Below are 14,451 nucleotides of genomic sequence, written 5' to 3' on the forward strand. Positions count from 1 at the left end.
ATCCTTCACTGTCTTCTTACTACAGGAGAATGTGAAGAACCATAGAAAGCAAAAACCTACTCCCTGCAACTGAGAAACAGTATAAAGCAGAAAAGGACATAGAGTCGGCCCTCACCATCCATGGGTTTGTGATCTGCAGGTTTGAGTCAATGCAGATCGCAGGACTGCACTGAAGGGCCTTAGAAGACCTCCCAGATGTGACCAGAAGTAATGTCCAGGAGATCTTCTGAGGCGCACCTCAGAAGGCCTGCCAGAGCCTCTGAAAGTTACTTGTGGTTTTTCGGTCAGGTTGCGGATTCCATTAGCCATGGAAATTGGTATCTGCAGGAGGGATGGGGGGTGTCTAGGTATGGATTCTCCACAGATAGTGGAGGCCCACTCTAGTCAATCTTATCTACATTTTCTTTGTAGTTGTGCAGGTAGTAGATCATTACTATTAAGAGCAGCTTTTGCCAAGGGTACAGACAACAAAGTTCGCAACTTTAATCTTATGACATCTGAAGCATTTTTAGGCATTAGAGCCGAGGTATTCAATCTGTGCATCCCGCCTCCCTAGGGAGGCGTGGCTAACCAACAGGGGCATCCTGAGGCATCTGGGGAGAGAGGTAGCCACAGCTGCTCTGCTTCGCTCTGCTCAGCTTAGATGCAGGTGCTGTCTCCTGATTTGCTGCTTTTCCGAGGCTGAGAAAGAGATGGGTGGGGCAGTGAAACATGGTGGGAGGAGGTGGGAGAGAAGGCTGGCTGGGTAGCTGCGGAGGTGCCGCATCTCATCATGGAGCTCTCTCCATGTGCAACCTCACTCCAAGGACTACATTTCCCAGACTACCCCTCACCCTGGGCTTCCTGGGACTGGTCAAGGCTGGAGGAGAGGAGAAGAGTGCGAAGGCGCTGCATCTCATCAGCATAGGGCACACTCCTGGCAGGCTTCAAACTGGGAGGGTAGAGTAAGTTTTGCTTATCTGGGGGAGAGGTGGGCACAGCTGCTCAGCTTTTCCGTGACTGTGAATGAGGTGGGTGGGGCAGCATAGGGTGGGCGTGTGAAACATGTTGTGGGGAGGTGGGAGCAGCAGCAGAGGTGCTGCATCTCATCAGCATAGGGTGCGCTCCTGGCAGGCTTCAAACTGGGAGGGAAGAGCAGCTCAGTGAAGGAGGGAGCCAGTCTGCTCTTAGTGGGGGGGGGTCCAAATGCCCCAGCCTGCATTCCTCCATCTTGCTGGGGGGGGGGGGAGAATGGGGTGGCATCTGCTGCAGTGTAAGTGTGTGAGCAGCCCCCATCTACTTTGGGGTTTGTAATCTTGCTCAGTGTGGCTGTAATCCTTTCCACACTTTCCTGGGAGTAAGCCCCACTGACTCAAATGGAACTTACTTCTGATCAGACCTACATAGGCTTGGGGTCTGTGTCAGCTTAACGAAGGATCCTCACCTTTCTCTTTTTCCTCCCCCTTCAAAAAAGAAATAAAGCCACTCTTGATGGCTTTGTCTCCAAAAATTGATTAAAAATAAAAATCCCCATTCCTTTTCAGCCATCCCCTATTTCCTCCTGCCTCCTGGGGGGGGGGTACTCTGTTGGCTGCTATTGTAAGACAAAAGGCACAATCCAACTAGGTCTACTCAGAAGTAAGTCCTATTGTGTTCAGTGGGACTTACTCCCAGGAAAGTGAGGTTAGGATTGCAGCCAAACAGTCTCTAGGTTTCAATTTGGATCAGTTTACAATTAGCAGATACACACAAAGTCTTCCCCTCCCCCAGCAAATTCAACACTTCCCCCCTCCCTTTAACAAACCCTCCAGGTGTGGTGCTAACAAACTCAGGGCATGATCCTAACCAGGTCTACTCAGAATTAAGTTCTATTTTGTTCATTGGGGCTTACTCTCAGGTAAGTGTGGTTAGGATTGCAGCCTCAGAGTACTGGCAGCTTTTTTTTGTTTCTAGTGTATAATTATAACACCTTCATCTCCATTTTGGGGGTAACCGAGGTGAGGTATTGTAATGGGGAGCCATGGCCAATGGCTACAAAGATCAGGGGAGGCGCGAGCTGGAAAAGTTCAAGAACCACTGCATTAGAGGATGGGACGAGCAATACACTCAAACTTCAATTAGCTTGGATGGCTTTTGTTATTTTCTTATTACTTACAATCATGTTGCATAATATGAGCCTCTTACTTACACAATTCAAGTATACACACTTGGCAAAAAAACACATAAGAATTTACAGGTGATTCTGCTCGCTATTCCACCCAACAAGTGTATGTCCTGGAGTGAGCCTGAGACAGGAGACTGAATCTGCTGTTCCCTCAGTCAGTTTTTGCATGCCTCTTAGTTTTAAAAGAGACAGTATATATTTTTCAGATTTAAGGGATTTTCAAGGTAATTCTGAGGACGGTATACACATTTTTCACCTTATGTGCAGAACCTAACCTCTCTGTAAGAGACAACGGACTGTACTACTTTATCACAGAAACAGATGAAAGTTCTTTGTATGAGCCTGTTACCCAACAGTCTTTATTGAATTCCCAATGTTTCTGCACCCATCTCTATAGGGATATTTTTTAACATATAATCAGCAATCAACTGCACCTGTGTTAGGTGGGAGCCATTTGACCTGGAAGGATGTGTGCAGAGTCACATAGGCTATGGTGGAGTGGTGCAATGCACTGGACAGCCAATCAAAAAGGGTCACAAGTGGGGGAGGGGCTAAGTAGCGAATGAAACAGGAGGGTCTTCAGGATCCACTCTTGAAGATTACCTGTTTTTCACCTGAAACTGCAGGTCTAGAGACCTGGTAACGAGTGCTAGTAGAGGCACTGTTATCCTGGTGGCTTTAAAGTATCTGGAAAGTTTAAGGTTCAGCCAGAGAGCTTTCTTTGCAGGTAAGGCAGCAAGGGAGGTGACACAGTTTTCCAAGCGGTTTGACAAGCTGCTGAATCCCTGTGGAGATACCATCTGATTGAAAGAAGAGATTTGGATGAACTAAGTAAGTGCTATTTATGTTATGCAAATTCCAGCTATAAAGGACTGATGTAACTCAAGGTTTTAGAAGATAAAGAAGAAAGAGGGGGAGGACTCCTCCACTTTACTGCGGAGAAGATCATTGAGCGATTGGTATTATAGGGAGCATGATTTCACTGATATACATTTATAAATGTGTAACCCTGCACTGGATATAATTTCCTTTTATTAGACTTTGGATTTTGGACTATTTTGGATCCTTCACTGTGGCAGGATTTCATGAAATACGAACTGGTGAATAGTCTCTGTTGTATCTATTAATGGAGACCAAAAAAATTCTTCAAATTCCATAGGGGAAAAAAAACACAAGAGGAACTTTATAGTAAAAGAAAGTTGACACCTAGTGGACTAAAAAAAAATTTGCAAGGAGAATTGATGGAACCCCCAGAAGAGGAATGGCAGATCCTGATCCACAGACAGCTGGAGAATTTGCTTGTGATGAGCAGAAATCAGGTGATTCAAATTCTACAAATACAAATTAGTGTGGAAACTTTAAACCAACAAGTATCTAAGCTGTGTGAACTGGAAATAACACCGGAGAAAATTAATGATCAACAATTTGAACCACTAACTGATGGGGTAAATTGGAAGATATGAATTCAAAAATTATCTGATTTGATTGAAGAAGAGATACCATGAAAAATAGATCTTGAAGGGACTGATCAAGAAATTGGTCAAAAGATGGAGAGAATGTATCAGGAACTGGAGTTGTTGGGAGGAGTAAAAAGAGGGTGGATTTTCAAGAAGCAGTTGTTGAGAGATGTTGATAAGAAGTTTATTAGGAAAAGAAAGAATAAGAAAAGAGAAAAGTTTAGATATGATATGCAAGATTTGAATTGCTATTCTGGATAATGACATGATTTGGTAGTGTGTAATATTTGATTTGAGAGAAGAAAAAATATCTTTTTATAATTGTTTTTTTGTTTGTTTAATGTTCAAGATAATGATATGATTTGGTAGCTGACTAATATTTGATTTGGGGGAAGAGAAAATATGTTAGTATTTTATGGGTTAATTTTTATGAATTAGATTTAGATGAATTTTGATGAATTAGAATAAGTATTTAGTAGTAATTTGTATTAGAACAAGCTGTATTAAAAAGAGTTTAAGATTTTATTGAAAGAAAACATAAAGAATGATGGGGAAAAAAGGAGAGAAATAACTGATGATGGAAATGATGTATAGAGAATATGAAACATGGTTATTAGAGATGAATATGTATTTTTATTTTTTTCTTTTGTTTTATAATTGTTTTTTTAATTATATTAAGAGATACAAGAAATTATTGGTAGAACAAATTATTAATTAATTGGCATATGGTATCTTGCAACCTCAATGTATGTATGTATGTGTTTTTGTGTCTGTGTTTGTTTATGTGTTTAAATACAAAAAAAATAAATATTAAATATTTAAAAAAGGGTCACAAGACTGTCTAGTGACGATGAGGTTGCCCCATTCTGATTGACTGGCCCCGGTACACATGGGGGCAAGAACAGACACCAAATGTGGGTTGCTGTGGTGGAGTTTCTGCGTGTCGTGCTGCTGGTCTGTTCTGTGACTTGGACTGCTTATCATGACTGTGCCTCTCTGTATCCCTGACTTCTGGACCGTTTGCTGACTACTCTTCTGCCTGCTCCTTTACCAATACATGCTTCTGCAACAAACAAGCCTGTGTCTGCTTCTTTGGCTCTGTTTGGGATTGCCTGCTTCCTGTGCTATCTCCTTATGCTCCTGTGCCACACTGCTATTGGGAAAGCAAGGGCTATACTCCCCTGCTGCCCTGACAGATAGAGTAGATAGAAGGATGTTCTTTTCCCTCCTGTACAACACCTGAACCAGGGGACACCCACTAAAATTGAGCAGTGGGAGAGTCAGAACAGACAAAATAAAATATTTCTTTACCCAGCATGCAATTTAAAGGTAGTGACAAAGACCCTGAATTGGGCTTGGAAATAGATCAGGACCTGTTGCAATGTTCTAACACCAGGGAAATACGTCTTTATGATCAGCTCCAGTTTCTAACAGTTCACTGCATTTTGCACTAATGACAATTTCTGAACTGCCTTAGGGCAGCTCAACAATAATTACAGTGGAATGTTTCTAGAGCATGGATTATTGTATTCAGCTCACTTTGTGTGGTAAATCCCATTTCAGGGTGGTGTAACTTCATCCAAAACAGAATGCTCAAACATAGTACAGACTAAAACCCACCAACAGTATCTCCATCTTGTCAAGATTCAGATTCAGTTTATTGATCCCTCCTCATCCAATCAATTATCAATCCCAGGCAGTGTATCGGTATTTCCATAGCTTCAGCTGAATCAGATGAAAAGGAGAGCCAGAGTGAGTGGCATCCATTTTTACTGATACCATATTCTTAAGGTTCTCAATATGTGCACTGTGACACCCTAGAGAAGTGGGGAAAGCTCCCAGGGGCATCACAAGGCATCTTGTGGAGTGAAGTGGTCACAGCACCTCAGCTCAGCTCCATGTGGTCACCTTCCTACTTGCTGCTTTAATTGGAAAAAGCAGCAGCTGCTGCAGCTCTGAACAAAGTGGGGGCAGTGTGAAGTGAGGAGTGTGAAACATGATAGAAGGTGAGTGGTGGAGCCTCCCCGACTCAGGTTTACTGCCAATGAACATGATTGCCACCTTGTGTCTCAGCTTCCCATGCAGCGTGCACTTACCAGCCAGGCCTTCTCTAGCCTCTCCCCCACAGTCCAGAGAAGGTGTGGCCAGCATTCGCACTTAGCGCCATGCTGATTGCAGTTGCCAGGAGGAAAGCCTGAGGCCACAGAGGGCCTGGCTGGTAAAAGCACACATTGCGTGGGAAGCCCTGAGCCGAGTGTACTTGCTGGCCAGGCTCTCTCCGTCACCAGAGATGGTCAGCCAGCGATTCAGTGCCATGCTGAGTGTGATCGCTGGCCTAGGCTTCCCTCCTGGTCTGAAGAAGGCTTGGTTGGCGAATACAAGCCTTCTCCAGACCAGAAGGGAAGTCTGAGGTCAGAGAGGACCTGGTCGGCAAGGGCCTTGCTTACTGGTCGGGTCCTCTCTACAGCAGGAGGGAAGCCTGACCCCAAAGAAGGCCAGCCAGGCAGCTCTGTGTCAAGCCCTCTCTAGTGTCAGTCTCCCTCCGGTGCTAGGGAAGGCTTGGTTGGAAATGCATGCAGCGCTAGTGAGCTTTGTTGCCATTCAGCCTTCTCTAACATTGGGCTTCCCTCGCCAGAGGAAGCTAGGGGGGCTCCACAAGTAAGTGCACACAGCCAGCGCGGGACTTCCCTCCGCCTAGGAGGGAGGGAGCCCTGAACCTAATCCTATCCACACTTTTCCTGGGAGTAAGTTCCATTGACTATAATGGGACTTATTTCTGAGTAGAAATGCATAGGATTGGGCTTTCAGTCTGTTCATAGTTGCTGGGGCTGGGGGCTCCAAATGCAATAGCCTGCATTCCTATGTCTAGTCTGGGGGAAATGGGGCAACATGTGTGTGTGTGTGTGTGTGAGTCAGAGTGTATATGTGTGAGCATGCCTCCACTATCTGCTATCTACTTTGGTGGTGAGTTGCGGTCTCATTCTGTGTGTCAGCTTAGCCAAGGATCGTCATCTCTTTCCCTTCTTCCTTACCTCCCCCCAAAAAGAAATAAAGCCACACTTGATCAGTCAAGCTTTGTCTCCAAAAATGATAAAAAAATAAAAATACCCTTCCTTCTCAGCCATCCCCCTTTTTTCCTGCCTTTTTTTCCCCTTCTTTTTGGCTTCCCACATTGGCTGCTACTATAAGACAAACTTTCTCTGGCAGCACAATCCAATGCATGTCTACTCAGAAGTAAGTCCCATTGTGTTCAACGAGTCTTACACCCAAGAAAGAGTGTTAAGCATTGCAGCCTGGGTCTCAGTTTCTCATCAGTTTGCAATAAGCAGAAACATGCAAAACAAAGTCTTCCCCTCCCTCAGCAAATTTCTTGACTTCTTTCCTCTCCCTAAAAGAAACGAAAAAGTCCCTTTCCAAAGTTCTCCAGGTGTGCTGCTAACAAGCTTAGGATGCTGGCTGCTCCACTGCATATTTGGCTTCTCTAGTTTTTTGTTCCGTGGTATCTTCAAATTCACTTTTTCTGTTGCTGTTTGTATGATTATAACACCTTCATCCCAATTTTGGGGGTAATTGAGGTGGGAAGATGTAATGGGGAACCAAGGCCAATGGCCACAGAGATCAGGGGAGCCGTGGGCTGGAAAATTGAGAACCACTGCCATATTCAAAATCTCCAGATGACCTCACTCAGTGGGTTTCACATAGATATGAAAAAACATGGGGGGCAAGATGGAACATTGTAGAGTAAGTTACACATTGCTGAGGTTCAGTGCCTCAGTACTTCTTCCTGGAAATAGCCAACAAGGTAGGAACAAACCTGCTGGAGCACAGTACTTCCAATCCTCACCCATGACAGCTAATCCAGAAAGATACCATTATCTTACAGTAACAGTTCTAAGCAGCCCTGATTGGTGTACGTGTGGGTGCAATCCCCCTGTGGTCATTTATAATTAATTGACATTTCGTATTGGTGTAGTTTATTTATTTATTTAATTATGTATGTTGTAGTTTTTTTCTTTTTTGCTATGCCATTAAAGGTTGCTGAAATTGAAATTGATACCATAATCAATGGCACTGAAAGTCACTGAGAGGCCCAGGACAACTTACAAGGTTGCACTTTCTCATCCTGCTCAAAGTACAGGTCATTCATCAAACTCGGCCAGAATGAAATTGTTCCAGATAATCATTCAAGAGCGCCTGGAGATGTGAACTATTCAACCGTACAGCAAGTAAAATTCAAATTAATCACCTTCCAGACCTACAATTATATTAGTTACAATATTGTTTGGTAGCAAAATTATTATGTATTGTTGAAGAACTTACATCCTGTAGAAGTTTCTCAAGGTTTTCCTGCAATTCATAGAAGTAGCGAGAAGTAATGAGTCCTTCACGTGATTTATCCAGACAGTCTCTGGCCAACTCAATAACTTGATGATGAATAAAGCTGAGGACTCCATCTGCTAGCTGAAGAACGTTCTCTGGTGCATTAGAGACAATAAACTCAGCCAACCGTTCCTCCATCTGGGCTGTGGCCTAACATCGAAAGAATAGTTACTGGCCTTTTTGCTACTGTGAGCTCTACATATGAACAGAACTAGTCACATCAAATTGTCTTTTTTTATTGCCCAAATTGTTAAATGTTCAATGGACGTGTACTATTCAACTTCATGACAACTGTGCATTCGTTTAGAATATACATGAAAAAGGTGAACTAAGACACAATCAGTATAAAAACCAACAGGTTGAAATCTATAGGCCAAATATACAGCCATCACAACTCATTATGCAAGAGACCTATGGTTTGATCTGCTAAGGTTATTTTTATTTTAAAATACAGATGGGAAACTCTGAATGTGATTGAAGTGATAAGTGCTTAGGGAGAGGTTTCCATCCTTTCTAGATCACTTCCTGATCAATCCTGCTCTTACCACTGTAGAAGACAACTGTCTTCCCATTTATCAATCTCTTGAATAACTCATGTTTGGTCCTATTGTGCCAAATAAGAGTTTTGGCAAGGCAGAAGAATGATACAAGTGTCAATTCTGTAAGTCATGATACTCTATTGCAGAGCTTCGTCCATCTGATTTCTCTTTACTTATTCAGTGACTTAAGCTGCAATCCTATCCACACCTACCTGGGAGTAAGCCCCATAAACGATGATGAAACTTATTTCTCAGTAGACATGCATAGGATTGGGCTCCTAGTCAAAAATAGATTAACAGGGCTCTGCATAGCTAAAGAAGAAAGTTATACTCTTTAACTAAAAAACGTTAAAGAAAGTTATTTCTTTAACTAAAGAAATAGTTAAATAGTTTAACTATTTATACTCACCCAAAAAGTATACGCAGTAGATCACAGAGATTATAAAAGAAAATGAAGTTTCATTTAAAACAGTTAAACGTAAAAGTTTAAAAGAACAGCAATCAGCACAACAGGCAGATCAGCAGGGGCAGACTTCAACTGAAAGACCAGAAAAGCTATGAACTTTTCGATCTGACACTAGAAACCATCAGAGCACCTCCCAACCTTACATTTTGACAGGGCCCCATTGTTAAAAGGGCTCTTTCCTCAGATGGTACCAGCCTCATTTCGGAGACAGGAACACCCAGAGAAGAGTCTTCAAATCAGAAATGAGAGTCTGGGTAGGATCACATGGGAGAAGGTGGTGCTTTAGTAGCCCAGACTGAGGCTCAAAAATGCATTCAGTGGAGTGATGACATGCAGTTTGGTCCCATCAGAGACTGATCAGGCTGCAAGCTTATGATATTACGTTAAAAAGTTGAAATAGCTTACTGCATCACCAGTGCTAAAAGTGCCTTAATGTCCCCTTGCAAATAAATAGCAAGAATTAGTGGAAGAGCACAGATTTTGTATGCAGAAGGTCCTGGGTTTGATTCTTAGGACTTCCAAGGGATCAAAGGGTAGGAAAAGACATCTCTATGAAACTTTGGAAAGCTGCTGGTCAGACAAAGACAATACTAAACTAGATGGACCAATGGTCTGAAATAGTATAAGGTAGATTCCTATGTTCACTAGTCATCTTCTTGATTTTCATGGTCACTATCTTGCCCACTTGCCACAGTAGTTTGCTAAATGAATTAATATGTAGATGGATCAAAATACAGGTTCTTACCTTTGGAAATCTTTCTTTGTACACATGGTTCATCATTACTATTTCACTATCAAAGGACACTGGAGAACGACCAGGACTGGGGGAAAGGGAAAAGTACAATATTTTAGTTCTACTGGAAGAGGTAGTAAAGTGAAATTATGCAATATACACCAACTGCACTAAGGAAGGAAAGATGGAAAGGCACCAAATACAGAAAATGATAGTAGAGACTACCTCAAAGGTGAACAGTAGTAATTTTACCACCTACCACATTGAGTCTTAGGATTCTCCAAACTGATTCAGTTGTTCCAAAAAAAGAAACAAAAGTCTTCCACATCATCAATATAACACAGTATATCTCCAGGGTATATACGACAGTGTAACAAACTGTTACATTTGAAACTGAAACGTGATTAAGATGAAACTTAACTAAACAGAGTGAACAGTGGCAAGGTTTCCTAACTTGCATTGCAACATGCATATTGCCAATGGGTTGTCTGAATAGTATTTCACAATTAATTGTGAATTAACAATTTTCACTGTGACTTCAGGCAATCTGTTTGATACATGCATGAAACCTTTGCAAGTAGAAACCTTCGCAAAAGAGTAGTTTTGTGACTCATCCTGAAGTGTTTATAAATATTCAAAATCAAACTGCATATATTTATCACAAAATTGTTTTGCAGCACAGAATTTCCACAGAAATTGCTTCTTAACAACAGGAAAATTCCAACAGCTTCATTTAATGTCTCCAGCTAGAGGGAGAGTCACCATTCTCTCAAAAGGGAACTACTGAACATGAGATTAGCAGATGTAACATCTGTGTTACAGGCCATCTGATCGTCTGGCCAAAAATAAAATCCTGATTCCTTAGTAAAATGTTTAGAAACAATGCTATTGCTTGAGGGCATACATCTTAAATCATAACAGATGTTATAGCTTGAGTATAACAAATAATATGGTTTCTTCGCATTTCATCATCAAACACTGGTATATTATGCTATGACTCATTTTATGGTTAAGTAGTCCTGAAGGCAGAATGAGGTAATGCAGACAGAAATACAGTACTTACTCGCTTGATTAACTGCAGCAAATTAGAGCTGCATTTGTTCTGGGATCACAAAATTCAAGGATCAAATAATTTAAGCTTTTTAAAAGTAGAGTCTATTGCTTAGGAAGACGTTTTCCCCCAATATTCCACACACTAAAATTTCACTAGCTACACAGCTGATACACTGACAATGACAATTTTGGTTTAGATGCATGGGCTATTTAATGCCACCTCCCTTTTACACTACAATTATACTATACATAAGTCACTACAGTTCTGTACCTGCAACTACTATGGAAGCAAAATTAACCTAAAGCTTTGTACAGAGTTGGGTTAATTTATGACAAGTAACATTTGAGATGTTTTAGGTCTGGTCTACTTTCCAAATCTTGTATTCTACCCACAAATTGGTATCTAATTATAAGCCACAGAACAGATCAGAAAGATATTCATTCAGAAGCAACTTCCCCATTTAAGTCTGGCCCCTGCTGTTCCGATTGACCAAGCCAGAGGTGAGGAACCTAATGCCCACCCCACCCTTCCCTGGCCATAGTAAGGTTACTTGACTAGTGACCCAACAGAAAACAGCCAGTGCCCTGTTGAGCTCATCTGTCCTTTTACACAGGCTAAGCCAGACTTCTTGGTGATGCCAATCCACCTCGTAGCCAAGTTGTTTTGGCGGACATGCAGGGAACTGGTATAAACATGGTAGGAAGGGTAACTAACTCATCTTACACACAGTAACTACTTGTAGGGGCTTTCAAGAAGCATGGCCCCCATTCACCAAAGCTTTTAAAATCATTTTGTATATAGAAGTAAACTTGGGAAATTAGTCTTAACTCTTTCAGCTTGGGCACTGAACATTATTCTGAACATTATTCTAACAAAACTAGAAAGTTGTTTTTATACTGCTCAGTTAATTTATTTGATTTAAAAATCTTTTTATTGTGACTAATAAAAAGCCTTTCAATGTAAATCTTACCTATTTACTGAATTTCACAGTTTTCTTTTCACTTTACTCTTTTATATCAGTTATGTTATTACTTTTCTTGCATAATATTGAAGCACAGTAAACAGTAAACTCGCAATTTAACAAAGCTTGTATAATTATGTACCTCAAGAACTTGTGTAGCTGATGAGATTTGATGTGTGTGTAAATCTTACAAAATACAGGTTTCGGAAACCCCAGTGGATACCAAATCAGTGGAAAAAATAGCTTTAAAGACCCGCTTCCAGGTTTCTTGCTCCTCTATTGTCGCCCGAGAATGCATTGGACATAGACACTATTCAGCCACTAGATGGAGTGAGTAATGGTATCGAATGGAATGAAATTATAATTATTTAACAGCGCAAAGGTAGTAAATTGGATTTTGGTGCTTTTTTCCCTTGTTACAAAGCATTTAAAGTGGTGGTGGTGACTCATTATCAATGGTGAGTCAAATCAGTGGATACAGAGGTTCCACCTGTACTTGAGTTTAAGGGGTTTTTTATATTGCTGAATTTAAATTTAAATATCAGCATTATTTGAATTAATCGATTTTTGTTTACAAGTGGCATTAATCTTTCAAGTAAGCTGGAAGACTGATATTTCTTGCCCAATTATGTACTGTTACAGCAAGGTAACAAAGGAAGTGAAGTTCATCCTGCTGTTCCAGGATAGATCCAGATTTAGAGGATGAAATTTCCCCCCTTATTTACTGTAGCATGTGTCCTACAGATATGATTGGTAGAGGTAGCATAAATACTACATATTGGCTGGTGCTGTAAAGTCTTTAAGGTTGCAAAGTTGTGTGTCAATTATAATTGTATAGAGGTATAATTTTCCTTCATTATTTGAACTGGTTGGCAACCTTCAGTCTCGAAAGACTATGGTATAAGCCTACAGCACCCAGTATTCCCAGGCGGTCTCCCATCCAAGTACTAACCAGGCCTGACCCTGCTTAGCTTCTAAGATCAGACGAGATTGGGCTAAAACATTTATTTTTAAAAATCATCTCTGATTAACTGGTAAATTTCTGGTCTATGTAAACATTATTTCCAAATTAATATTGAGTTCTATAGTACTTTTCAGTGTACTTCAAATTTCTTCCAAGTACCTCTTAATTCCTTTTATCCTCATAACAATCCCATTAGGATCTGCAGAGAGGAAATGGCTTGTGTAAGGCAGGCCCATGAGTATTCTATAACTGAGCACGAACTACAATGAAGGTCTCACATGATAAATCTCAACAGTCTATTTCTGCCCCATCCCCTTCAGCTGCTGGTGTCCTCCATCTGCTCAAGAGCCAACAAGATTATTCTTGCCATCACTAACTTTTCTCAGGTTGTTTGCAGCAGACTCATCTTCTGTGCAGGTTTCCCAAATGAACAAAGAGTAAGCTTCTCTTCCCCTTCTAGCTGAGAAGGAAAGCATCAAGCAAGTGTTTACAATCAGTTTACAAAGGAATGGGGGAGTGGGCAAAAGAAATTTTAGTCACCCAGTACTGGGTTAAAGTGGTATTTACAGTGCAATCCTATGCATGTTTATGTAGAAGTAAGTCCCACTGAGTTCAATGGAACTTATTCCCAATTAAGTACATATAAGATTGCAGCCCTAGTCATAGACAGCATTCTGAAGGTGAAAAAGGCCTTGCCCAATATAATAAACTTTTATAGGTGTACTACATCAATACAGCCCTAGCCACGTCTTAGCAGCAAAGAGACACAATAGGGGCTTTCAAAACTGAAGGCATGGAAAGATTCTACAGCGGGGCAGCTCAGCAGTAATGGGTTCACATAAAGTACTGCTTTAGCTGTTGTAGGATGGAAGCTGCTAAAAGATGGAACAGAATGAAATAGTTATTCTCATGAGCATGCAGTAGAAAATGAGTCAAATGAAACAGAACTTGCATGCCAGAAGTAGTTTGTAAAGTTTACCTGAGGCTGCGAGATCGAGGACGCATAGCTGGAGAATGCCGTCCTTCCTCATCAGTTATGCTCTCTGTACTGAAGTGTTTTGTCAGGAAGTGAAGTTCATCTGCTGTTGGTTGAAAGGGCAGTTGATGCAGCTTCTCTTGAGATGAGCATGATGACTTAGAACAAAATACATACAAGAAACACATCAGAAGAAGCACAGGACTTGTGTGTGCACACTCTTTTGCTTTTTATTTCAGAAGGAAAGAAACATGATTATCAAACACTAGCATACCTTGGCTAATTTAGCTAGTGAGAAGTAATATATATGACGCATTAAATATAGGGCAGCTCTCATTATCTATGGGTTCCATTCCAGGAACGCTTGAGGATAAGGAAATCCATGGATAATGCAATTTGTGGGTTGGGGGGAGGGCCCAAGCCCTACAAACCTGGCCATAGCTGTGCTCTGGTTTGGTGCAGAGGCGCATCTGAGGCTGACCCTTAAATGTCCGAAAACCACAACTGATAGTTTTTGCCTGCAAACTGGGAATCATAGTTGTCAGCACTCTGGAGGCCCTCAAAGGGCCTCTGGACCTAGTCAGGTTTGGAGGATTACAGGTGCCGCACCCCACAGGTTCAGAACTCACTGGTATTCAAGGGTACTGAACCCATGGATATGGAGGGCCAACTGTATAAAGAATTTAGGAGTGACAACGTTACAGGTTGAGCCTGTTTACCCACAGATCTGGCTCTGGGTCCCCCAGACCCATGTTGAGCCTTATAATGCTTTTCAAAA

At 41.5% G+C, this 14,451-nt stretch overlaps 1 protein-coding gene across 3 annotated transcripts in view; it reads right to left on the bottom strand.

Moving 5' to 3' along the window:
- The window catches only part of MAST2 (microtubule associated serine/threonine kinase 2), a 217,493-nt gene that overhangs the window by 54,489 nt on the left and 148,553 nt on the right, over positions 1–14,451 (bottom strand). For all 3 annotated transcript variants that reach the window (XM_066626695.1, XM_066626696.1, XM_066626694.1), the window contains 3 exons: positions 13,677–13,831; positions 9,731–9,806; positions 7,921–8,130 (listed from right to left, as the gene is read on the bottom strand). In XM_066626695.1, the coding sequence (XP_066482792.1) occupies positions 7,921–8,130; positions 9,731–9,806; positions 13,677–13,831 (441 nt within the window). The remainder of the gene's footprint in view (positions 1–7,920; positions 8,131–9,730; positions 9,807–13,676; positions 13,832–14,451) is intronic.

Source organism: Tiliqua scincoides, chromosome 4 (genome assembly GCF_035046505.1).
Source record: "Tiliqua scincoides isolate rTilSci1 chromosome 4, rTilSci1.hap2, whole genome shotgun sequence".
Classification (NCBI taxonomy): domain Eukaryota; kingdom Metazoa; phylum Chordata; class Lepidosauria; order Squamata; family Scincidae; genus Tiliqua; species Tiliqua scincoides.